Here is a 26677-nt window from a genome sequence, read left to right as displayed (position 1 = left end):
TGGGAGAGTCAAAAGTTATATGTGGATTTTTGAACAGCACGTGGGGTTGGCATCCCTAACCCACCATGTTGTTCAAGGGTCAACTGTATTTACTCTGTATTGTGTGTGGAGAGATTTAGTGCATATAAGTTGAAGTAGGTGCTCTAAATGAAATTCCTTTAATTTGGTTTAATGCATTGAACATGTTTTTGGCTTTATGACATTAATTTCAAAAGGAATTTTCAGAGTTGTTATTGTAGGCAAATTTTTATAATCTTCTTACTACTCAGAAATGATGATTAGATTTCAGAAGTTTTTTTTTTTTTTTTTTTTTTTTTTTGTAGATGCTCTCATTATCAGTTATGGATGTTATCATATCGTTAGATGTTCAAGAGTCATTACTAGCATTTTTAGTGTCGAAAGGTTACCTTCGACATTTGGTTGACAGTCTTTTAAAAGATGAAGAAGAACTACAGCATATTTTAAATCAAAGATCTGATTCCTGTAGGGCATCTTATGTATATGAGTCAAAAATGGTACATTATCTAATATTTTAATATGTATATCTTTATTTTCCATATAGCTTAACTTTTTTTATTTTATAAAAACATCTTTTTTATATCATACACACCATTGTTAACAAACTGTATGAGGGTTGTTTGAAAAGTTTGGTAAAAAAATAAGTTACATTTTTTTGGAAAAATCACCTTTATTTCTCAACATAGTCTCCATGGAGGTCTACACATTTTGTCTAGTGAGTTTCCAATTTTTTTATCCTATCTAAAAAGTAGGATTTGTCAAATTGTGCAAAATAGTCATTCACAGTCTTGATGACATCCTCGTTTGAAGAAAATTTTTTCCCATCGAACCAAATTTTTAAGTTTGGGAACAAGAAACAGTCACACTGGGCCAAGTCAGGAGAGTACGGTGGATGTAGAACCAATTCGTGCAATTTTGCCATTGCGCTGGCTGATGTGTGGGATGGTGCATTGATGAAAGAGCACTTTTTTCTGCACCAATCTTAGCCTTTTTTTTTTTTTTTTTTTTTCAAACAGTCCAACAATGATGCATATTAGACTCCTGTTATTGTCTTACCCTTTTCCAAATAGTCTATCATAATTCCTTGGGAATCCCAAAAAACAGTGGCCATCACCTTCCCAGCTGACAAAATGGTCTTTGCTTTTTTTTTTTTTTCGGTGCTCTTTCACTGGGCATTGTCCACTGTTTTGACTGCTGCTTGGACTCAGGTGTGTAGTGGTGGATCCACGTTTCATCTACAGTCAGAAATGGATGCAAAAAAATCCTGCAAATTGGAATTAAGCAATGCCAAACACTGTGTTGAAATGTCTTCGCATGCGTTTTTGATCAATAGTCAACAATCGCGGCACCCACTATGCACACAGTTTTTTCATGTGCAATTTTTCGTGCAGGATATTATACACCCATTCAGTTGAGATGCCTACAATCTCAGCAATCTCACGCACTTTCACTCTGCGGTCTTCCATAACAATACCATGGATTTTTGTCAATCATTTCCCTCATAGTGACCTCAGTCAGGCACTCAGAGTATACTTTATCTTCGATGGACTTAAGACCATGTTTAAACAATCCAAATATAAATAGTCTATAACACTGGTGCAGAGTCCCCATGAACTGCATCTAACTTGGCTTTGATCTGCGCGGCTGTCCACTTCTTCAAATAAAAGTGTTTTATCACTGCACAAAACTCGTTTTTCTCCATTTTTATGAAAAATGTGAACATGATCATTTTAAATGTTTGCCAAACGAGAACTACCCATCGCACATGACTAAAATTTTGCTAGGAGTCATGAAAAAGATGATACATGCTGACACTGGTATGAATGAACAAATTGTGTCACCATCTATTGGAAATTTACCAAACTTTTCAAACAACTCTCGTGTATTAATAAATTAAGAAGCCAAGAAATTATATTCTTTGTTTCATCTTTTATCCAAGTGTAAGCAAACAAAGTTTGCACACGAAGTAACTTCACATCAGTTGCCTTAGTTTTCCATAATGCAAAGTGCATATCCTTATGAACTAGTATAATGCCATGCATTATGTTAAGGACCACTATCCAGACCAGTTTTGACCTTTATTGAGGTGAAAAAGTAAAGGGGGGGGGGGTGCTCATCATAAATAGTGTATCATAATCCTTGGGAATCCTAAAAAACAGTGGCCATCACCTTCCCAGCTGACAAAAATGGTCTTTGCTTTTTTCGGTGCTCTTTCACCGGGTATTATCCACTGTTCTGACTACTTAGTATAGGGGTGCAAGATAGCCTGATATTATTAGGAGAAAGAAAAGACAGATATTATGAGAGATAGAGAAAAGGCCTCATCTCATTTATATCATCATATAGTCAAAGGCTATCAGTTTTCCTTTTTCATCTCGTATAGATGAACACCAAATGACCAGTTGAAACTGAAGTGCATTGGTCATCTCACCTGGAATTTCTCTTCAATCATCACTGCAATTGACCATAAGACCACATTGAATTAAGTGGGTGGAACCATTTCAAAAAACCTCTCATAGCAAATAAACAGAATTTTATCTCCCACTGGTAAATATTGCATGTCTGTGGTCATTATGTTTGCCATTTTTATCAATTTTATATTTTTTTTTTTTTGTATTTTTTTTTATTTTTACATAGTCTGGATACTCTGCTCTAGAGACCAAACATGGAACTTTTTCAAGCCACTTTAGGCCTTCAATAAAAGGAGAGGTGGTCTAACAATGGGCGATGAAATTTATCTCCCACCTAAAGACAATTACAAACATCCATACCCATGGTGGGATTCAAACACATGACCTGTTGGTTGGAAAGCAGGTACGCTAATCACTCGGCCAACTGGACCGGTAAGTACGGAAATTCCTCTGTTAATTCCCACATTCAGCTTTATTCCTTTCTTTATAGATGAGTACTATGAGAGCTCTATTCTAATCATCTGGAATTCGGCCTTATGAATATCATCTACTCCAGTTGCCTAATATTACTAATATTACTGATCTGTTACTACACGTTTAAGATACATTTTAAGAGTCTTCTAAAATAATTACTCCAAACATTTAGTGTATCCTAATCTTCAGTTTTCATGTCACCTTTATCATTTAGGATTCCTTTGATTGTATGCTTTTCTCTATTTCTAAGCTTTTTTTAATATCCTCCAAAACATTTTGCCGCTTTCCTGATATTTATCTTCTATATTCTTACTGAAGTCTTCCCGTGAGTTTTGTTTAGCTACTTTTACACACAGCTTAGCTAACTTCATTTTTCTCTATATTCTTTTATTCAAAAGAAAAGTCAGCCAGACCCAAAAGTGATACCAAGGTTAAGTAATGCAGGAAATTGATGTGAAGTCATTAGCCTCTATATACATCCGGTCATGAAATTACTTCGCATGAACTTTATTTGCTTACATTTGGATAAAGGATGAAACCAAGAATATAATTTCTTGGCATACGATTGTATACGATTCCAGAGTTCCTTGTTTTAGGGTCGGAGACCCCCGGATCTTCTGTAAATATACTGACTTCACTGTTGTCTTGACCTTCAGTTTCACTTTCAGTTTCACTGCATTGAATTTTACAGCTCTTTGCTTTATGCAGATGATGTTGTACTCCTTAACACATCTCCAGGATTTTCTAACTAAATTGAATAGCAGCTGTAACAAAATTGTCAGGAATGTAGAAACTTCAGCTGCATTCTCAATGGGGAAACTATAGAGCAAGTAAAATATTTCGGCTATTTTAGGTACAATTTCTAGTGACGATGGCAAATTAGTGGAAACGTACAACAGAATAAGCAAAACTGCTATAGTGGGAAGCCAAATGAATAAATTTATATGAAATAAGAGAGAAATTAGTCAAACAACCAAACTATCAGTATACAAGATAGTTTTCAAACCATTTCTAAGTTATGGATCTTAGAGTTTGGTTAGAAATAAATACTTCATCAAAGATTGGAGACTAAAGATACGAGAATTCTCAGAAAAATTAAGCGCTGGAACAGATGACTTCAATGAAGACATTAAGAAGTAACTTGTCATTGTTAGTATTTCAAGAATGAGTTAGCAGGACTAATATAAGGTGGTATGGTCATTTAAACGGAATAGGAGAGGAAAGTTAATAAAACAACTGTTTGATGGCAAGATGGCAGAAAAAAATCCAGTGGAAGATGAAGATCTAGGTGGGTTGATTTAGGCAGAAGTGCCTTAGAAGACCAAATGTTAGATACAACAATATTGGAGTGCTGACAAGTAGTAGTCTAATTTGGAGGAATATTGTTGATAGGAGATTAATAATAATGTAAACTTAATCATGTTGTGCTGTTATAGTAATGTACACTCCTTGAGGGTACATATAAGGAAATTGTTGATGATGATGACAGTGAAAAAATTACACAAATTTTATTATTTGTATAAAATTTAATTTCATAAGTTCATAATTTCATTAAGTTCACTGCTACCTCTTTACTGAATGAAGGAACTCAGGTGTGTGAAGAGTAGGTATTAGAACTGCTGCATAAACTGAATAACAATTCAATAAAAGGGACTGATGGGATATCAGCATGAGTGCTAAAAGAGTGTTCTGCTGAACTGGCTATTCCTTTGAGTTTCAGAACAGGGAAGATTCTGCAGGAATGAAAAGAATGCATGGTAATCTCATTGCACAAGGGTGGTGCAAAGAATGATGCATCCAACTATTAACCAATCGGTATCTCAGGAGTGTGGGGGAGGAAGATTTTGGAAAAATTGATTAAGGCTCGCATTCAGAAATGGGTTGACAGTGAATCTGTACTTTGCAACGAGCAACATGGGTTTACTAAAGTAAGGTCATGTTTTAGCAACTTGCTCACATTCTCTAATAATGTTACCATTGAACTAGACAAGGGGAATGGATATACCATGATACTTTTGGATTTTGCTAAGGCTTTTGACAGAATATAGCATGGAAGACTGTTGCATAAATTGGAAAATATGTGTGTGGATTATAAAATATTAGAAGCTGAGTGACATATCAAAAAAGTGGTATACTGGGGCTGTAAGTCTGCAAGATTTAAAAAGAATAGAGGGCAGTGTACCAAAACCATACTTGACAGTGCTTCCCACTCTACCTCTAGCAGACTTACATGATGATTTTGTCAAATTCTGGAGTACAGTCTTTTTGCTTCACCTCCACACTTCCCTGATATTGACCAACCTACGATATTGAGGTCCACTCCTGCCCTTCAAATATACCAGCCTGTCTCCATCCAGGAGATTAAAGCAGCTCTTCCATCCAATTTCTCTGCCTCCGGACCTGATGGCTTTCCTGCATCTAGGCTTTGGAAGGTGCCATTGAAGATTCTTCAAGACTTAGTGGACATTCTCCTTTACAGTAAAGCAATACCACCATACCTACGTTCTTCAAGAACTATCTTCATTCCGAAGAAAGAAACTTCAAGTTATGCATCAGACTTTAGACCTATTACCATCTCCCCTGCAATACTTAGACTCTATCATATAGCTTTTGTCCCCTCGGACGGCTGTGCCGAGAATATATATCTTTCTTCTCTTCTCTCTGATTCCCGACACCACCTTAAGCCTCTATATATGGCATCGCTGGACCTCCAAAAGGCCTTTGATAGCATCTCCCTTCCTGCTCTCCTTTGAGCACTGTCTATTGCTGGATGTTCAGAACCCTTTCTTTCCTGTGGTAGGGAGCTATACTTGGGTAGCTCCACTACGGGGTCCCGTGGAACTTCTATTCTCACAGTGCTGTGTGTTTGCCAGGGTGATCCTCTATCTCCCCTTTTCTTTAACTGCATCATAGATGACTTTCTTCATTCTCTTCCTAGCCATATAAGCTGCTCTCTAAGTGCTTCTTCCTTTAATGCTATGGCCTTTGTGGATGATCTCATTCTCGTCGCCTCTACTAAGATAGGCTTGCAGGAACTCCTTGACTGGGCAGTTGACTTCTTCTCTATTCGAGGCCTTTCTATTAATGTAGAGAAGTCCTGCTCTTTAGCTCTTATCCCCTCTGGTCGCGAGAAGAAGCTTAAGGTCAAGACTATAGAGTTATAGGGAGGTCGTTGATTATCAAGGTACTTTAATCGACCATCCTGGAAGAGTGGAGATACATCGATATCATGTTCACTCCAAAGGGAAGGTCTACTGTCCCTTCTATCCTAGATCCCTTCTATCCTGGGATCATTTCTTTGATGAAAGCACCTCTTAAGCCCCGGCAAAGACTATTTCTCCTTTCCCACTATCTCCTACTTTGCTTTTACCACAAGTTGGTGCTTGGTAGGAGTGGTTAGCATATCGGCTCTCCAGCCAATATCCAACGCCTGCAGCTGTCAAGAATCGCGCAGTTAGAACTATCTTCTTCCCCCATCTGCAGAGAGGCTTTCTATAGCCCATTAATACAAGAAGACTTTAGGCGGGCTAAAGGCTGGTCCCATTATCAAGGTACTTTAATCGAGTCAGCACCCGCAGAACACAAGAGATGGGCATCTCTGTTGCACTGTTCTGTAGATGGTGCTCCTTTAATAGAGTCATATCTGGTGCCTCCCCAGCATGATTGGGTAAGGGATGGCACCAGACTCCTTCCTAGGTTCGAGTATATTGACCTTATCAGGATGAGGATCAATGCCCTGCCTACTCGAGCCCTGCACAGCTCGATGGGACTCCAACTGTAGGGCTGGCTGCCACTGCAGTGAGACATCGTTGTCTCATATAGCCCAGTGTTGCTTCCGCACTAATGGAGTCCGTGCGAGGAGGCATGATGCCGAGGTCTCCATTCTGAACAACCGCTTTAAGGCTGGGAGACTGCAGTGGAACCACATTATAGGACCTCCACGGGTTTGTGTAAGCCAGACTTAGTGATTAAAAGAGTGATTATCTGCACTCCATACACCCTTACATGGCGTATGGAGTGCAGATAGTTATAAGGACTTAAAACAGCTTTGGCTTATGCAGAAGGATATACAAGTTTTTTCCTTGGGGGCCCTGCAGGGCACACTGGTGGCATGGCGGTGCCACCAGAGAATGATTACAATGATAATTAGAACAGGCATAGGGTAAAACACTTGTAAAGGCTTAGGCCTGTATCAAGTCTGGACATGATGTAAGGGTTGTACTGCCCATAACCAGTACGAAGATTAATTAAAAAAATAATAATAATAAATAAATAAATAACTAGTGGTGTGCCATAAGAATCAGTCTTTGGTCCACTGATATTCAATCTGTACATTAATGATATTGGAAAGGATTTGATAGGCACCATACAGCTATTTGCTGATGATGCAAAGATAGTTAGGTTAATCAGAAATGCTGCTGAAATTGTGACCAGGGAAAAATGGATGTCAGTAAATGCAGATCATGCACTTTGGTGTGATCAGATATCCAATGTCATATTATATTGGTGGGATTATGCTAGAAGAAACTGATCAGGCTAAGGATCTTGAAGTGTTAGTAGATTTAGTTATTAGTTGAAGTTCAGGAGCCATGACAAAGATTGCAAATACAACTCAAAGATAATTGCAATGCTGAAACAAGCTTTCACATGTAAAGATAATGATGTCATTTTGCCTTTTTACAATGTTTGTAAGCCTTGATAAGATCTCACTTGGACTAATGTGCACGGGTCTGGTCTCCTAGTTTCCATTGTGATTCTGATATATTGGAGAGAGTAGTAGAATGATATCAGGATTGTGAAATACTGATTATGAAGGCAGACTGAAAATTTGTAGACTACAGACACTAGCAAACAGGAGAAAGAGCGGGGGGGGGGTGATATGATTGAGACTTACAAACTTCTGAAAGGGTCGTACCGAATTTGAGTTGATGGAATTTTTCATTTTATGGAGGGTGGGGAAAGGACAAGAGGGCATCTTTGGAAGCTGAGAATGAATTCTGCTAAGAAGGAGTGAGGGCTAGACTTTTTTTCTCATAGGGTGATGTGTGATTGGAATGGACTGCCATTGGATGTTGCATGTGCAAACAGTAGGAATGAATGCAAGAATAAGTGTGATAGCTGGTGCATGTAGTATATGGCCCCGACTCCCTGTAGGTCTCTCTCTTAATAATAATAAGAGATAATACTTTCTCACCCACAAGTATAACTTCAGAATAAAAGTTTCATTAAGGTTTTATAACCAGTAAAATGAAGATGGAGTCACCTAAAGGATAGAGCTAGATAATTGGGATGAGTCCTCCAAATAGCCTTCTAAGGGATGTGAAAAATCAACTGTGGACTTGTAACCTAATGTTCAATCATCACCATCTCCTGGTGCCCCTTGTTAGTATCTACCTGTGTAATGAATGAATGAGAAGAGTTGATAATTTGAGATTTAGTTCTAAAGCCAAACTATTCTTATGGACAGTATAATGGAATTTCATGCTGGCTGGAGCAGTGTTTCGTTAAAAAGATCCATTGTTTTTATCTGTGAAGTAAGGTGAAAAGTCAGCTGCTGAAACAGATTCTCATCTCATCTTCCTTTTTTCCTCTTTTACCTTGCGGTGTCAAGGGTTAATTAATCATCAGACCTCAAACCATTCACAAGATAAGGTGGCCAGCCCTATGCCCCTGTGTATCCTATGTCCATAGTGTTGAGTTCTCAAGGAGAACTCAACACCTGCTTTGTGGAATGAAAAACTCCAGGATAAACTGGGGAAAAAACCCTACTATCCACACCCAAGACTGGCTAACTTGTCTATGGCTGAGGAAGGCATATGGTTGCGAAGCGCACAGCCGCTAGGCTAACCACACAGACTTTATAAACATAACATAAACCAAAACAAAGAAGGCTGAAACATGTAATATTCTTAATAACCAGTACAAGATGTAATATTCAAACAACATTGATTGTTTGAATATTACACATTGAAAAGTTGAAACTTGACAGACAAGCTGTAAGATCTGATAAGTGATTTCCAGATATCACATGATTAATCCTTGATTCATATTAGGTGTGCTTTATGAGCTAATGACCATAGTAGATTCTTTTATAGTGCAAGCAGTGAAGTTGTCCTGAATATAAGGCATGGAACTCGTATTCTGTTGAAATGTTGAATGTTGTGGTTGGTGTGTGTGTGTGTGTGTGTTTGAAAAAAATTATTTCTATACTTCATTTTTTTTTTTTTTTTTTTTTTTTTTTTTTTTTTTTTAACATTCTGCTATCTGCACACAGTGCTGAACAATAGCTAACTTGTGCTAGCTGCCATGTTCTGCATGGTTTTGTTTCAGCTTATATTGTAAAAGTTCCTTCATGGTTTATATTTTTTTAGTAATGTCATAGTTATGTTTGCCTTTATTCTATTTTTTTTATTTATTTTTTTTTTTTTAATGTAATTCTTACCCGGAAGAAGCCACAAGTGTTAGTGCAAAACTAGTCGGTTTTAATTATATATTTTATGACCAGATAAAACCCATCATATTTTCTTTTATAATGGATATAGGTTTATTTCCTTGCTGAAGAGAAAATGCTAGACAAGTTTGAAAGATAGTAAAGACAATATAGGATGGACTTTAGTTTAGGAGTGCAAGCTTTTTACCACAAGATATCTTGTTGGTATTGAAGCTACCAACAGGTTTTGTTTCGTGTCAAGACACAATAAACAGTTCTTGGTAATGTGAGAAGTACTTTGCCTATCATCAATGCCGGAGTTGGAAGAGAATGATGCCAAGAAGTCAGCCTTGTGTTTGAATGCAGTTACAATGGAATTAGACAACAGATTAAGCAAAGCTGGTATGGCAGGGAACCAGTTGAATAAATTTATATGGATTTAGAGAGAAATTAGCCAAAACACTAAATTAGGAGTATACAAGACAGTGTTCACACCACCTTAGAATTCTACTATCAGTTAATTAATGACCACCAGTATGGGCTTTGCCACTCTCATTCCACAGCAGATTTCCTGGTCTGCACAACCTATCTGTTGACCCAAGTTGCATAAAGGTTCAAGAGACCTATGTGGTTGTCCAAGATATTTCCAAGCCTTTTGATTTAGTCTGGCACAAAGGCCTGCTTACCAAATTGTATTGTTTACCACTTATCCACTGCATGTCATAGTTCACAGCATCCTATCATCAGATTTTTTCCACCATTGCTATTGCCTAAAGTCTTTCTCCTATTCAAAAATGATCTTCTATCACTAACTTCAAATCATGTCTACAGTTTTGCTGATGTCACTACACTCCATTCATTCATTTCATTTGAGAAACCTTGCAGTGTGTGTATGCCAAACTACAAGATCTTCCATAATAAATCACTTAAACACTGGTCTCCTTGTTATATTTCAGTGATGTGGGATAACCTTTTTGATTTCAGTGTCACCACAATACAGTCTTGCCTTTTAAAAAAAAAAAAAGACAGCACTTCACCTCGTCACTTCATCACACTTTGATGACATCCATGGCCTCATCCACATCTAAAACACTAAATCTCCTTTTCTAATGAGGACATTATTTCTTTCAGAGGTGATTCAGTTAATTGATGATTCTTCTCTCATAAACTCACTCCATTACTATCCCATGAATTTCTTTTTTCTGCTTTGTGCATCTTCTGTAGGTATTTTTATGGACTGTGTTGTGCTGAACTGGCCAATACCATTTCTCCACTTGCCTTCAAACTCAGAAACACACGAGTCTCTGCTGTCACTGCACTCCGTTTGTCCATTTCATTTGAGAAACCTTGCAGTGCTGATATACTAAGCTACAAGATCTTCCATAATAAAACACTTAAACACTGTCCAATTCCAAATGTATTGTGAACCAACTTTGCACCTTTTTCATTCTTTCTACCTATAACCTCTGGAACATTTTTCCATAGGAACTACAACCTCCAGTTAAAAAAAAAAAAACTCTGCATCCATTGACTTTGGCCACTTGACTCCACACTAATCAGATGACAAAATGCTGTGCATATAAGAAAACAGAAAATTTCAAAGAAATATAACTTTAAAAATAAATGCAAAACATCACACAATATATGACATAAAATAATTAAATAGAAAACAGTATTAAGAGAAAACATATAAGAAAGATAAATACAATGTAAGCTATATAACACAGAACAAAAAAAAAAACAACAGACAAACATGCCTTCATTTACATAAACAGCCTAGTTTTTATCTGTAAATTTCACGAAATTTTTCACATACCAATTATAACACAAGTATAACACAACTGCTACAGTTTATCTTAACAAAACATAAAGCAGAAATGCAAATCATTTTTGTTTCTGACTAATAGCTCAGACACAGTGGACCATAAAGAGAGTGAACTTTCTCTGAAGCACAGTGTGTTATATAATTTTGGGGGAGGGTGGTTCCAGTGAGTTAACTGTATAATTGTTGCATGAGCACCAGGGCAAAAGATCAGTGCAAGCAAAGTACACTACATTATAGTAGTCTGTTCTGCGTGCTGACCCAAATAATGAGCAGAAACAATTCTTACCCCCCCCCCCCCCACTCAAAATCCAGATAAACATTGCTTCCATTCAAAGAAGCCATGAAAGGGATGTAAAGCAAAAAATATGCATACCTTTCTCTCCCTCCCCCTATTTTTGACACAGAGTAAACTCGCAGCATGTATGTCACAAAATGAGGTGATAGAAGTAATCACATCACGCCCACTGAAAACAACTTATAATAGTCCCTGTTCAGCATGGAGCAACTAGCTGGTGTCACTTCATTTTGTGAAAATAGAACTACTTCGAAAAATTCCCAGTATAGTCATTTTCATTCATCAATCTGGGTGAGAAAAAGATTAAGTTTTGAAATTGTGCCAAAAAAAAAAAAAAAAAAATTTAGACTGCCATGGTAAAAACTGGTGCTGAAAGGCATAAAAAAAAAAAGCTTACAAGGCTCAGTTAAATGCCTTTAGAGGGAGATTGAGAAGGAGAACTGATTGAATTGCATTTCATATCTAAAAAAAAGAAGCTGATAGTTTTTTGTCCCAGCAGTAGAAGACCACCTTCTGTATTGAAGAAAAATTATCAAATACCAATGGTTCTAAATTATGTTTACTTTAGAGCACTTTTTTATTGTTTTGTTTACTAAATCATTCACATTATATGAATTGTCTTTTTATAATTTTAGGCATTGCTGATTAGAATTAGCAACTCAACAAGTGGTGCACAGGCCCTTTTACGAAATGGCATCTTTGGTAGATTATCAGAATGTAAATCACTGGACTTGCATCCTGAATCATATAGGTAATTTATTTTATTCATTTTTGAATAGCATTATCTTCTCATTTAGCAGTCTTTCTTGCTGAGCATACACTGATTTTCAGGCTCTTTCCATTGTGTGTGTGTGTCATGGGGGAAGAGAGTGCCAAAACATTTGAATGATCCTTGTAAACATTACACTTTAATTTAAGACTTCTGAAAAAAAAAAAAAAGATTTTAACTTTTTTTTTTCCTTGATATATACCAGAACAAAAAAAAAAAAAAAAAAAAAAAAAAAATTGTAATTTTTTTTTGTTCTGGTATATATCAAGTTGCTAGCTCTTGTAATAGCTCCTGTTTTGGATAAGATAACAGATCTGCAAATGTTCAGCTGCAATAAGAATACAAAAGTTCATTTGTTTTATGAAAATGCATAGAATTAAAAGTGAAATATTAAGCAAAATATCAGAAAATCTATTTAAAGATTCTGATGAGATCCTTAAAAATTACTGTACACATCTCGAAGTTAAGACAGACTGTACTATTATATGTAATTCCTCTTTAGCTGTCATTTCTGTTAAGTAGGTTTTGGAGACTCACATTCAGAATTGTTTTCTTGCTGGAATTGCTGAATGAGCTTGTTTTGTTACTGATCCATTCTTTGATGTTTTATATTCATCTTATACACCTTCTACATCCCATATTTCTTCAATAGCCACCATTTTTGATGTTTATTATATCATTATCTGCCCCATATATGCTAATTTCCACTTACACTATTGATGCTTGCTTTTGATTGCTACTGCAACATTTCCTCAGAATGTTGGTGCCAATGTATTTGATTTTCAGCATCTGCTGTACCATATTTTAAAGTCCTCCTGATGTTTAAGAGCTTCTCTGTTTATTAGGATGTCATGAGGTGGCATGTTGTATGTGTTGTATCGTTATTAGTGCTGCTGAAGAATGTCTTTTTTTTTTTTTCCATAATTTAGTTAATAGTATTATGTTTACTCATTGTAGTTTTTGCTTTAGATGGGTGAGGGTGTCACTGAGTTATTTAGTTTTTAAATAAAGCTCGTATTTTTAGTTTAAATTCAGTATAGTCGGTATGGTGCCAGTGCTTGGTAGAACAGTGGCAGCAAAGACATCATTGTTGGGTGAATTGAATTTATGTGATTTAGTACAGTGCAGTGTATGTGTGTGTGTGAGATATATTCATTGTGAAAGTTAAAGGATTTATGGAAGGAGAATGAAACAAGCGTTAGTAGAGTATATTGATGGTAGAATGGAATATGTTATTGTTGAATGTGTGGTGGTGGTGGAAATACAGGAGAATGAAATTATTATTATTTATTATTGATATTTTATGGCATCTCCATGGAGTCTGGAGACTTATTGCGGGAGACCCAAATTAACCATTGTACACACAAATCCTATCATACCGCTCCTTGAATTCATTCACCATCGAAGACCTCACAACCAATTCTGGCAATCCATTCCATTCACTCACCACTCTCCACTCAAAAAATCTGGTCCTCATATCCCTACTAACCACTCTCTTCCACAACTTTTGCAACTTCCACAGATGACCCCTAGTTCTCTATATGTCATATGTTGAAAAATTTCACTTACATCAGTTTTATAAAAATCCTTTAATATCTTAAGTTTCTATCATGTCCCCCTCTTTTATGCCTATTAACTAAACTTTGTAACCGACAAACCTTTAACCTATCCTCATAGGGAGTATTCCACAGACCTGTCACCATCTTGGTCACTTGTCTCTGAATCCTCTACTACCTCTGTCCTCAAGAAACCTAGGTGACCAAATCTGTGCACAGTGGTCAAGATGTGACTGAGTCATAGCCTTGTTAAGAAGGATAATAACTTCCTTATCTTTACTTGTTAGCATGTTTTTCAACATCTAAGTAATTCAGTGAGCTATTTTACCAACTTTTGCAGTATGGCCTCTGAACTTCAACTCTTTGTCTACCATTATCCCCAAGTTCCTAGCCTCATCAATTTGCAATCCAATATAATGAATATGATACACCATATGCAACCTTTTCAATCCGTAGTGCCTGACCTTACATTTTTGTAACATTAAATTGACAATCCTTTGCCCACAATGCCAATTTATTTAAATCATCCTGAAGGTTATTTACACCACCTTTATCAACTGTTGCTCTCCTCCAGTTTTGCTTCATTAGCAAACAACTGAATATCCCCTCTTAAATCTTTCCCTATGTCATCATCATCATCATCATCATCAAATTCCTGCTATGTACCCTCAAGGGGTGTACAGGATATGACAGTACTACATGAAAAAAATCACATCATTACTAACTTCCTATCTACAATTTTCCTCCAAATCAGTCAAGACTCCAACATTACCAGATCTTATATTTCTATCATCTAAGGCACTTTGTACCGTATCAATCCACCTATATCTTGGTCTTCCTCTGGGTCGTTTTCCTGCCAACCTGGCAGAGAACACTTGTTTTGCAGGAAAACGACCCAGAGGAAGACCTATGTCATTGATATATAAATTAAAGAGTAGTGGCCCTAGTACCGAACCCTGAAGTACTCCACTAGTCACTGTCATTCTTCTAGATTTACTTCACCATTTTCTATCCTCTGGTGTCTATCTGTCACCCATACTACTAGCCTCATTCATTCCCATTTCCCCCCCCCCCCCACCTTTTCTAATAGTTTTCCATGTGGTATTCTGTCAAATGCCTTGTCAAAGTTGAGCAGCATCATGGTGTACCCATTACCTTTATACAATTTTGTGTCGCTTTATTATAAAATGTGAATAAGCTACTAAGACATGACCTACCCTTTACCAAGCCATGCTGCCCACTATAGAGTATTCCATCCCTATCCACCCACTGTTGTATTTTACCTTTCAACTTTTCCAGTACTTTAACAACCATTCCTGATATATTAATTGGTCTGTAGTTTGCTACCTCTGTCTTCGAGCCACCTTTATGCATTGGTATCTTATCCTCTTTCTGTTCCCTTCAAATCCTAACAGATCCGAGACTTAGATTGAACAATTTCATCAGAGGCAGTGTCAAATATCTTGTATATTCATGTTGTACACAGGCTAATATGCCATCCAGTCCCACTTCTGTGTCCATATTCATATTTTTTAATATGCTGAACATTTCCAGTTCTAAATTTTGAGATGTGTCTTTGTAACATCAGCAACTGTAAAATCTCTGCCTGGATGATACACCTTTGTAAAATGATCAGTCAGCAACTCAACTATTTCTTTTGGCTCAGGCACCTTTCTACCATGAGCATTATTTAAAGTCATCCTACCATAGTTATTTTTCCTTTTACTAGCTGCATACTAAAAAAAACTCTTCTGGGTTTACTTTGGCCTGTTCAGCTAATTCTCTCTTATAGTCTAATTTGGCCTTCCTTATCATAATCACCCTTCTTGCTTGCACTTTGTACTGCTCTCGAGAATGCTGATCACTTTTTTCTTTATATTTCCTCTATAATGGTTTTTTTTTTTCAGCTTTTTCTTTATATCCCTACTCATCCACTTAATTCCAACTTGGTTTATCCTCCTAACCTTGGGTGTGCAGTCTGATACTGCTACTCTCAAGCAATCTCCGACCACTTCCCATGCATTACTGACAATGTTTCGTTGTATCTTCTCAAGCCATGGAACTGTTGCAAGATGTCTCCCGAGTTTCTCATAATCAACAGCATTATAGTTGAACCCTTAAACCTCTTCTTGACAGAAGAGTTCCGCATGTTTGTCAACTTCCCAGAACAAGACCACATGATCACTCTCCCGAGTTGGAGGCAGAGTGTCCTACCTTGATTATGGATATATCTTCTGATGCTGTTATCAGATCCAAACCACTCAAATCTCTTATGACCTCTATAACATGTTGTTTCATGTAATTATCCCATAGCAACTGTATAAATCACATTTCTGTCTTGCCATGCCCCCTTTTCTCCCTCCAATCAATGTCCCCATAGTTAAAGTCTCCCATAATAATCGTTAAGCCTACACTCATTGTACTAATTTTCCAATATATGGCATCTACATCTTCTTGTGTGCCTCCTGGTCTATAGCAGCACCCAACAATATATTTTGTCCTATTTGGCTCTATCTCACACCAGACAGCATCAAATGAGCCATCTCCCTCAGATTTAAAATCCTCTTCTAATTTTCTTGGTTATGATTCTTCATCTGTCATCAGCAGTACCCTACCTCCTGTCATGTCCCCCCCCCCCCTGAAAATACAGTACCCTTTACATTCTGTCCCTGTAACTATATCATTTTCAGTCAACTAATGCCTATAATTTTTTGCGACGTCGAGTTGCCAAATGTCAAAAGTTCTTCACCCTTATTCTTGATATTTCTTGTATTCAGCATGCATATTAACATCCCTTTGTACCCATAGTTATCCTTGTGTAATGCCATTACCAACCCATTCAAATCAGAAACCTATGAAATACCATTTGGCATTGCATAATCATTACTCTACACATGCTCATTATCACAAGGGTGGCCAGCCACGTGCTTGATTTCATTCTCCCTAATATTTCTAGTTTCCCTAGTTTTGCACTAACACACTCTCACTAAACAATACTTTCTCTAAACATCTAACTCCAAAACCATTTAAATGTAGTCTGTAGGGCATATAAGTCCTTTCGTCCATCAAATTCTCCATACATCAATAAACTATACACCATTCCTACTCCTGCACAATCTCCTCATTGGCAATCATTTCCCTTCATACCTTCTCAGTTTTCTGTCCTGTCATACTGAAGCAGCAGACTCACAGTCTTTACTTTCTTACTCTTCATTTTTGCTTCTACTAACAACTCTTTCATATCTTCTCTCATTGCATATTTCTCACCTTTCAAATCATTTGTGCCTGCCAAAACAATTAACTCATTCATTTCTTTCTTCTGCACACTTAGAGCTTCACCAACATCCTTTATCTTCACTCCTAGAAAACATGCTTTCATCACTTTCTCGTTAAGTATATACACCTCTTATCAAATTCCCATATAATACTATCACTTTTCTCTCAGTTTCTCGCACTTTTATGATTTTCCCATTCACTCATTCTTTCATTCTTCATCCTTCTGTCCACATGCAAATTGGTTCTCCAGTCTCTTAAGCTCACTTTTTTGTGTTCTCTGAAGGAGTCCTCATAAGTGTGCAGTTATTTTCCATGCTAGCATCTTATCATCCACATTATTACTTTCAGCCACTTCCTTCAAACTCTGATTCGTATCTCATCACTATCATTCACTGCTTCTGCTACATTCTCCACAACACTGACAATCCTGCCTTATATCCATAATATCAGTCACATCATTCTTTCGCTCCCAACACAACTTGCATTTCTAATACTTGCATGTAATGAATTTGCAGACATGAACAAGATTAGCAGGACTGGGAAGAGAAAGAAGCAAGTTGTGTGAGGTTGGAATCATCTACTACTTAAAAACTGGTAATTGAGAAGCCATTATTAAAATTTGCCTGTATTTTTCTTTTATTTTTGCATGTTAATTAAATTAATGAAACGTGAATAAATGAGAAAAACTAGGTAAGGAGAAAATTATGTATGGAGACTCTACAATCAGAGGAATACCCAATGAAAGTATAACAAAATCATGTTTTCCTATGGCAAAAATGAATGATACTAGGATGCAGATAGGTAAGGTGAAAGAACTAATTATCTTGGTTGGCACTAATGATCTGAGAGGTGAGAAGTGTTCTGTGAGCGAGAATGTGAAGGAATTGTTGGACATAGCAAAAATGAAAAGCAAGAAGGTAATGATTGCTAGTCTCCTGCAGGTCATTAATGCCATGATAGAGTTGAACTGAGGAGGCAGATGTTGATAGGAAATGAATCGATATGAAGGTTGTGCAAAAGGATTAATATAGAATTTGTGGGCCTGTGGTCTGAATTTAACTTAAAGAAAGATTTGTATAATGTTGATGCATTGCACCTGAATAGTTTTGGTGTTAGGTGTCTAGCAAGAGAGAGAGAGATTGGTTCACCAGACATGCTGAAGCAGAAATTCAGGAAAACTGAAGCAGTTAGTTGAATGCACGTGTGTGTGTGTGTGTGTGTGTGTGTGTGTGTGTGTGTGTGTGTGTGTGTGTGTGTGTGTGTGTGTGTGTGTGTGTGTGTGTGTGTGTGAAGACACCCATGAGCCAAGTGAGTGTGAGAATGACTAACAAGTGCAGAATCTAGCCTCTCAAGCAAAAATATTCAATAGGATAGTCAGTTAAGGAAGTAAAGGTGGTTGGGATTGAAAGGGATGCTGCAGTTTCTGTATATTAATGCCAGAAGAATCAGGAACAAGAGGGAGAAGTTTTTGGCATTGGTTAATGCAACCTTGCCAAACATTATAGGCATTAGTGAGACCTGGCTAACAACAGATGATGTATCATGAAGGTATTTTCTTGATCATAAATTAGTATAATAATAATATTTGGTTTCCAGATCAAGTGTTGATCAATTTTATTAAACTGAACCAACTAGTTTTGCCACACTTTAACTATTGGCATTTCAGGGCACTTATAAGTTTAAACAATCTCACAATTATGCGTAACTGCAAAACTGACAAAACTTAACTGTAAAAAACTGACTGGAATAATTACAAATAGAATAGTATCGAACATGAGTGAAACACGTATCACATGTACAAGGTTAGCTAGCTGTTGCTAAGGAATTTTCTGTAGTTTGTATTAAAGTTCATTTCTTCCATTTTTAAAGTTCTGATTAGGGTTTTCCATATTTCTGGCAGTATTAGGCCTTGATTTTTGTTAAGGTTGACAGTAGAACGGCGAATGTGGCTGCTTCTTTGAAAATTCTTGAATAGTAATCTTCCTCTATGTAAGGAGAACAGCTTTTGTCCCACTCAATGACATGGTTAGTTGTAGAGAAATGAGATGATGAGCCACTGTCTGTTGTTTTTGACTATGTCAAAAACAACAGACAGGACATTTCATCATCAACAACAAACAACATCAGGCAAAAGGAACACAGTGTGTTCCTTTTGCCTGATTTCGAGGCTTCTCGAAGTCTGTTCAATGTAACTAGAGCCATAAGCTCGTGGAATATTATAAACTCCAACATATTTATAGAAAGGATGGTTGTCTTTTGGAGATCTTAGTAGTTTACAAATAGATTCTATTGATTTAAATGTTACTCTTATTTTGTGCTGTTTGAGGAGGCTGGCAAGGAGGCCAATTACCGTTTTTAGACATCTTAATCAAAAAACAAATTGATGGTAGTATAAATCTATCGGTGTACAGAAAACCGACTAATACAGGTCGCTACCTACATTTCAGCTCCTCTCACCACATCTCACATAAACTCAGCATTGTACACATGTTAAAGAAAAGAGCGATTCGCATCACAACCGACAACGAGACCCTTCAAGATGAGTTAAAATTTATTTCCAACAATTCGTATTTGAACGGCTATCCAGGAAGACTAGTCAATAAAGTCCTTTTCTCTGAACCACCACAAAGAGAACAAGAAGATATTCAATATATAAAAACGATTGCAATTCCGTTTGTAAGTGGCATCTCCAACAAGCTCGCCAGCCTCCTCAAACAACACAAAATAAGAGTAACATTTAAACCAATAGAATCTATTCGTGAACTACTAAGATCTCCAAAAGACAACCATCCTTTCTATAAATATGCTGGAGTTGCCACTTACAAAATTCTTGAATAATAATATTCCATGCACTTGTGGCTCTAGTTACATCGGACAGACTTCGAGAAGCCTCGAAATCAGGCAAAAGGAACACATTGGCTATGTCAAAAACAACAGACAGGATATTTCTGGCCTATCATCTCATTTCTTTACAACTAACCATGTCATTGAGTGGGATAAAAGCTGTTCTCCTTACATAGAGGAAGATTACTATTCAAGAATTTTCAAAGAAGCAGCCACAGTCGCCCGTTCTACTGTCAACGTTAACAAAAATCAAGGCCTAATACTCCCAGAAATATGGAAAACCCTAATCAGAACTTTAAAAACGGAAGAAATGAACTTAATACAAACTACAGAAAGTTCCTTAGCAACAGCTTGCTAATGTTGTACACGCGATACGTGTTTCACTCATGTTCAATACTATTCTATTTGTAATTATTCTAGTCAGTTTTTTACAGTTAATTTTTGTCAGTTTTGCAGTGATGCATAATTGTGAGATTGTTTAAACTTATAAGTGCCCTGAAGATGCCAACAGTTAAAGTGTGGCGAAACTAGTTGGTTCAGTTTAATAAAATTGATCAACACTTGATCTGGAAACCAAACAGACGATGTAGTTAGAGGGATAGAATGTGAAGGGTTTAGTGTTTTCAGCAGGATAAAGAAGAAAGGATGGGGGGGGGGCACTGCTGATGAACTGTAGCCAGAAAGAATAGAAGATTAACAGGCGGTAGCTGTTCATTTGAAGCAATCCGGTGTGGGATTAAAGCCAGTAAGACAAAATATATACAGTTGGTTGTTGCTATTGGCCTTGAGGTTCCATGGATGATCTGGAAGACATGCATTGGCAAAAATACAATGAGTGCAGGTCTAGTGATTATTGTGAGGTTTTTGCATATCATATAGCAAGAAAGAAATGGAATTTATGCCTCCTTAGCAATAATTACTTGAGCACAGAATCAGAAGAGCTATCCATAACCAAGATGGTCAAATTGCCTCCTTGGGAGATTATAAAACATGAATATTATTTCAAGAAGGGGTATAATAGCATTACTAGGCAGGTAATTATGACAAGCTGAAGGAAGCTTGAAGCTGTGCCATGGTGTAAAACCCTACAAGGGAAGGATGTTAGTAGTGCATAGGGTATCTGGGGAGGAAGCATTATCATAGTCAAGGGGTATCTGGGGAGGAAGCATTATCATACTGTATACTCAAAGTCAAGAGGGTAAATCGGATAGCATTTGGATAAATGAGTAATATCATTAAGCATGAGCTGCAGAAAAAGAAAATTCAGCAGAGGGTATATAAGGAGAGAGGGGTGACCATCAAGCTCACAAACAGTTCAAGGGTCAGGCAAGAAAAGTGACCAGCATGGTAAGGAAGGCAAAATCAGATTACAAGCTACCTGAACAGGCCACATGAAATCTAAATAATTCTTTCATTGCATGACAAGTAAGATGAAGATTGACTATAGAGGAATAACCTTGAGTGCTGAAGGTTATGAGGCAACAGAAGCAGATAAAATAGTTGAGTTACTGAGTGACCACTTTGCAAGGGTATATATATCATGCAATTGGGGTTACTGCTGTGACACATGTGACAGGCACTGATGTGGGAACAGAGGCAAATAAATTGTTGGTTCTTGGTAATAGCAGAATCTTGATGTAAATATGGCTGTGTAATTGGATGGGACATCAGATCGTGTTTTACAAGAATGTGCAAAAAAGTGAAAAGAAAGCAAAATAGTTCCTTTCAATGAGGGAGATTCTAAGACTGCAGTAGCAAATTATAAACCAATCTGTATCTTGGGAGTGGTGGTAAAAGTACTGAAAAAATTGATCTAAAAGAGAATTCAAGAATAGATGGATAGGAATATGATTCTCTGAGGAGTATGAGGGGCAACGTGACTGTGAAGTGTTAGTCATGCCTTAGTAATTAATTAACTCTTTATAATAGAGTGACAGCTGAGTCTTAGTTGGATAAAAGAAATGGCTACACGGTGATTCTACTGGATTTTAAAAGCATTTGACAGAATACCACATGGAATTGTATTATGGAAATTAGAACAAATGGGGATGGATTGTTATGTGGATAAGCTGATGGACAGATATCAAAAAGTGGTATATGGAGGAGCAGTATCCAGGCGAAAGCAGGTGGCTAGTGGTGTGCCACAAGGTTCCATGCTTGGACCACTACTGTTTAATCTGTACATAAATGATGTAGGAAATAATCTGAAAGGAAATATTCAGTTGTTTGTTGATGATGCAAAATTGGGTAGAATAATAGTTAATCAGGGCAATGGGAAGAGCTTGTAGAATGATTTAAATAGGCTGTCAGTGTAGACAAAAAGATAATGGGTGTCAGTTTAATGTGGAGAAATGTAAAGTTATGCATTTTGAGATAAATCAACTCCAAGCTGTGTATCAAATTGATGGAGCTCTACCTCCAGGAAGTAGATGTAGCTAGAGATTTGGGGTTGCTGTAGACAGAAAGTTGAACTTGATTCGGCATATTGCTCAAGTAGCTTATATGTGTTGCTTGCCAGTAGAAAAGCACACTAACAAGTAGAGATAAGGAAGTTGTTTTCCCCCCCTTTATAAGGCCTTGATACATCCCCATCTAGATTACTGTGCTCAGATCTGGTCTTCTAGGTTTCTTGGAGATGAGGAAGAAGTGGAGAAGATTCAGAGGCAAAGAGGTTGTGGAGCAGGATCTACCTTTTACAAAGCCAATCTGCCCCTATAGGGTATAATATTCCTATCCACCATTCCTGAATTTTACTTTAACTTTTTCATTGCTTTAACCACCACTCCAGAGATACCGATTAGTGTCTAATTTGCTACTTCTGTTTTGGAGCCACCTTTATGTAAAGGTACTATCTTACCCTCTTCCCATTCCCTTGCCAGAACTGAGACTTAGATCAGGGCTGTCCAAAGCTGCCCTGAAAAAAATAAAATAATGATTTTATTTTTTTCACTTTTTGAAAAAAATAAAATCGAATGCATACTAGATATTTTAATTCTATCACTAATCGCAATGTTGTTAATTTTATATGGTGTGTTTACATCAATATACACCCATGTGTTTTTCAAATATTAGATGTATCAAAGAAGTGTTCTTATACTGTTTTGTTCCAATGCGCATGCTCTGGCCGCTCACGGGGAATGTAAGCACGCGATTAGTGTTGTTCGTTTGTTCAGCTATCGAGGTTGTGTTGCTGCTGTTCACCAAATTACTAGATAAGCATTATGATGCAGCCCTCAGATAAATCTTTTTTTTTTTAAATGTGGCCCTTGGATTATCAAAGGTTGGACAGCCCTGACTTAGATTAAACAACTTTGCCAGAGGCACTGCTAGTCCACTTGCATGTTATTGTAGCACACAAGTTGACATACTGTCCAGGCCCACTGTTGTATTCACATTGATGTTTTTCTATATACTGAGTACCTTTAGTTCATCTACCTCAATGTTCACATCAGTCTCTGTCACCTTTGTAACTGTAAAGTTACCACCCTGGATGATATACCCCCCTTGCAAAGTGATCACATAGTAACTCAACTATTTCTTCTACTTCTCTCACTTTCCCACCATCAGCAATGAGTCAAGTTATCTTTCCATAATCATCCTTTCCCTTACTTGCTGCATACCAAAAAAAAAAAAAAAAAACTCATTTGGATTTACTTTGGCCTGCTTAGTTAATTTTCTCTCAAAATCTGATTTAGCCTTCCTTAACATACTCACATACTAGTTAATCTTCTTGCTTTTGCTTTATATTGCTTATGAGCATGCTAATCAATTTTTGTTTATATTCCTTCCATAATGCTTTCTTTTTTTGCGGCTCCTGCTTTATATTACTAGTCATTCACTTATCCCTACTCGGTTTATCCTCCTGACCATGGATACACTCTGATACTGCCTTGGCTATTTCCACAGTCATTCCTGCACTCACACTTATTTGTCCCAGAGGTGGCTAGACATGTGTTTGGTTGCTTCCCTCCCCTAAGATCTCTATTTTCCCTGGTTTTTCACTTAAATACTCTCACTGAACAACAGTTTCAACAGCACCTAACTGCAAAACCATTTTTAAAGTGCAGTCCATCAGGCATATACAGGTCCTTACTATCAAAATTTACTCCACACATCTATAAACTGTATTCCATTCCTCCTGCACAATCTTCTCATTGGCAATCATGGTCCTTGTTCTCAATTCTGTTCTGTTCTGTACCTATTCAGCACTTTTCATTTTTTCTTCTTCTAAACTCTTTCATATCTTCTGTTATTGCATATTTTTCACCTTTCAAATAATTTGTGCTGCCCTTCAAAACAGTTAACTGATTCACATCTTTCTTCTGCACACTTACAGCTTCACTAACATCTTTATCTTTGCACATGGAAAACGTGCTTTTGTCACTTTCTTATTAAGTATATATTTCTTAATAAGCGGTACACTTATTAAGTATACCGCTTATCGTCAAAACCTCGTACAATACTATCTCTTTTTATCCAGTTTCTCACACTTTTATGCTTTTTCCATTCACTCTTTCTTTCATTCTCCATCCTTCTATACTGCACACAATCCTTTCTCCAGTCACTCAAGCTCACATTTTGTCCTGTGAAGGAGTCCACATATGTGTGCAATTTCTTTCTGTACTGGGATCTCATCACCCACATTATTACTTTCAACTACTTCTTTCAAACTCTCATTCATTGCTTCTGCTACATTCTCCAATGCATTGATGATCCCACTTTATATCCATAACATCAGTCACTTCATTCTTTAACTCCTGGCATGCCTCACGTTTTTTTTTACACTTAATTATGAAGCATTTCTGACAAATATTCTCTCCATTCTCACTTTCATATCACAAACCATTTTCTCTCAGCAATGAATACATTAAACACATGCTACATTGCACTAAATTCCTCATGTTGATATCATTCAACATCAATGTCATGATTGCCATTTTTCTTGTATGCATCAGTAGCGTAACAGTACCATACCAATGTGGAGTGAATGTGTGCAAAAAGTGTAAAGAATGTGAGGATTTTTTATTATTATTATTATTATTGTTCTGGGCAACTCCAAGGAGTTGACGGGCTCATCGAGGGAGGCCCTAACATCATGTCAAGAACAACTATTCGACATTGACACAGTATCTATCATACCTTTCCTTGAACTCATTCACGGTCGTAGCACCCACAACAGACTCTGGAAGCTTATTCCACTCATTCACCACTCTCCAAGTAAAAAACCTAGCTCTAACACCCTTGTCAACCACGCTCTTGCCCAGCTTCCATGCATGGCCCCTAGTCCTCCCACCACCAGTCCTAGTTTCAAAAATATCTTCTGGATTAATCTTATAGAAACCCTTCAGTAATTTGAATGTCTCAATCATATCACCCCTCCTTTACCTATCGTCCAATCTCTGCAACCCATAAATCTTCAACCTATTCTCATGAGGTTCATTCCACAGACCTATCATCTTAGTCACTCGTATCTGGATCCTCTCCACTTCCTCCCCATCACGAAGAAACCCTGGTGCCCATAACTGGGCACAGTAGTCTAGATGGGGTCTTATCAAGACTCAACACAGAGGAACAATAACTTTTTAAAGTATTTTTCAGAAACCAAGTGATATGATGAGCTGATTTAGTCACTTTTGCAATGTGCCCCCTAAACTTCAATTCCCTATCCACCAACACTCCCAAATCCCTGGCCTCATCAATCTCCTGGAGTATGGTTCCACCAATGCGATATACTGCTGCTATTCTTTTCACCCCAAAGTGCATAACCTTACACTTTGCCACATTAAATTGACATCCATTTTTCCTAGCCCAGTCCTCCAAACTATCCAAATCATCCTGTAAAATTTTTGACATCCTGTGCACTTACAATTGCTCTACCCAACTTTGCATCATCAGCAAACAAGTGAACACTTCCTCTCAAATCCTTTCCAATATCATTGATGAACAAATTGAAAAGCAGTGGTCCAAGAAGGATTTAAAGAGTGTTTCAGGTTGTGTGAGTGATAACATTGTTGAAAGTGAGAATCTAGATAACAGAGATATTAGAGGTATGAATAAGGATATTTTCGAGGTGGTACCTGATAGCTGTGAGAGTGGCATTGTAAGAGAGAGTGAAATTAAGCATACAGAACGATTGAATGAATAATCGGAAAATAAAAATGATGACACTGACGCAACGAGTGAAATAGCTCTATTACGCGGAGCGATACATGGAGTAAACCAGCAACTGGAATGTTGGCAAAAATCTTTAACAAGTGTACTGACTAATAATCGGCAAAAGTATGATAGAAAAAATAAGGGTATGATAGTGAGTGTAAACAAAATGAAAGAGCGTGTGTTGTATGGAGATTCCCTAGTACGAGGCGTGTTAGTTGAGAGTTTAGCAAAGTCGTACCAACCCAGTGCAACCATATAGAATGTAAGCGAGTCATTTAGAATGCAAAAACAGCGGGCGAAGGAACTGATAGTGGTAGCGGGTACAAATGATTTGAAAGGAAACAAAAAGGCTATGAGTGAGGATGTGAAGAAATTGCTTGAGGTAGCAAAAGAAAAGAGTGAGAGAGTTAGGATGGTGAGTCTGTTGCCATGTCATGACAGTGAAGAGTATAGAAGGAGGGCCATAATTGCTAATGACTTTATGTGTGAATTATGTTTGATGAGTGGTATGGAATTTGTGGATGTGTGGAATTAGTTCGATGGGTGAAAGGATTTATATAAAATGGATGGATTACATTTGAATGGATTTGGTGTGCAGAGACTTGAAAAGGTGTTGTCAAATG

At 37.2% G+C, this 26677-nt stretch overlaps 1 protein-coding gene across 3 annotated transcripts in view; it reads left to right on the top strand.

The window, feature by feature from the left end:
* Positions 1-26677, top strand: part of Nup205 (nuclear pore complex protein Nup205) — a 610691-nt gene that overhangs the window by 483780 nt on the left and 100234 nt on the right. For all 3 annotated transcript variants that reach the window (XM_090405724.1, XM_090405715.1, XM_090405707.1), the window contains exons 30-31: positions 324-515; positions 12089-12204. In XM_090405724.1, coding sequence (XP_090261850.1) covers positions 324-515; positions 12089-12204 — 308 coding nt within the window. The remainder of the gene's footprint in view (positions 1-323; positions 516-12088; positions 12205-26677) is intronic.

This window comes from Typopeltis vanoorti, chromosome 2 (genome assembly GCF_054136105.1).
Source record: "Typopeltis vanoorti isolate ZY-2024b chromosome 2, IOZ_Tvanoo_1.0, whole genome shotgun sequence".
NCBI classification, from domain to species: domain Eukaryota; kingdom Metazoa; phylum Arthropoda; class Arachnida; order Uropygi; family Thelyphonidae; genus Typopeltis; species Typopeltis vanoorti.
This window is presented reverse-complemented; position numbering and strand designations above follow the sequence as displayed.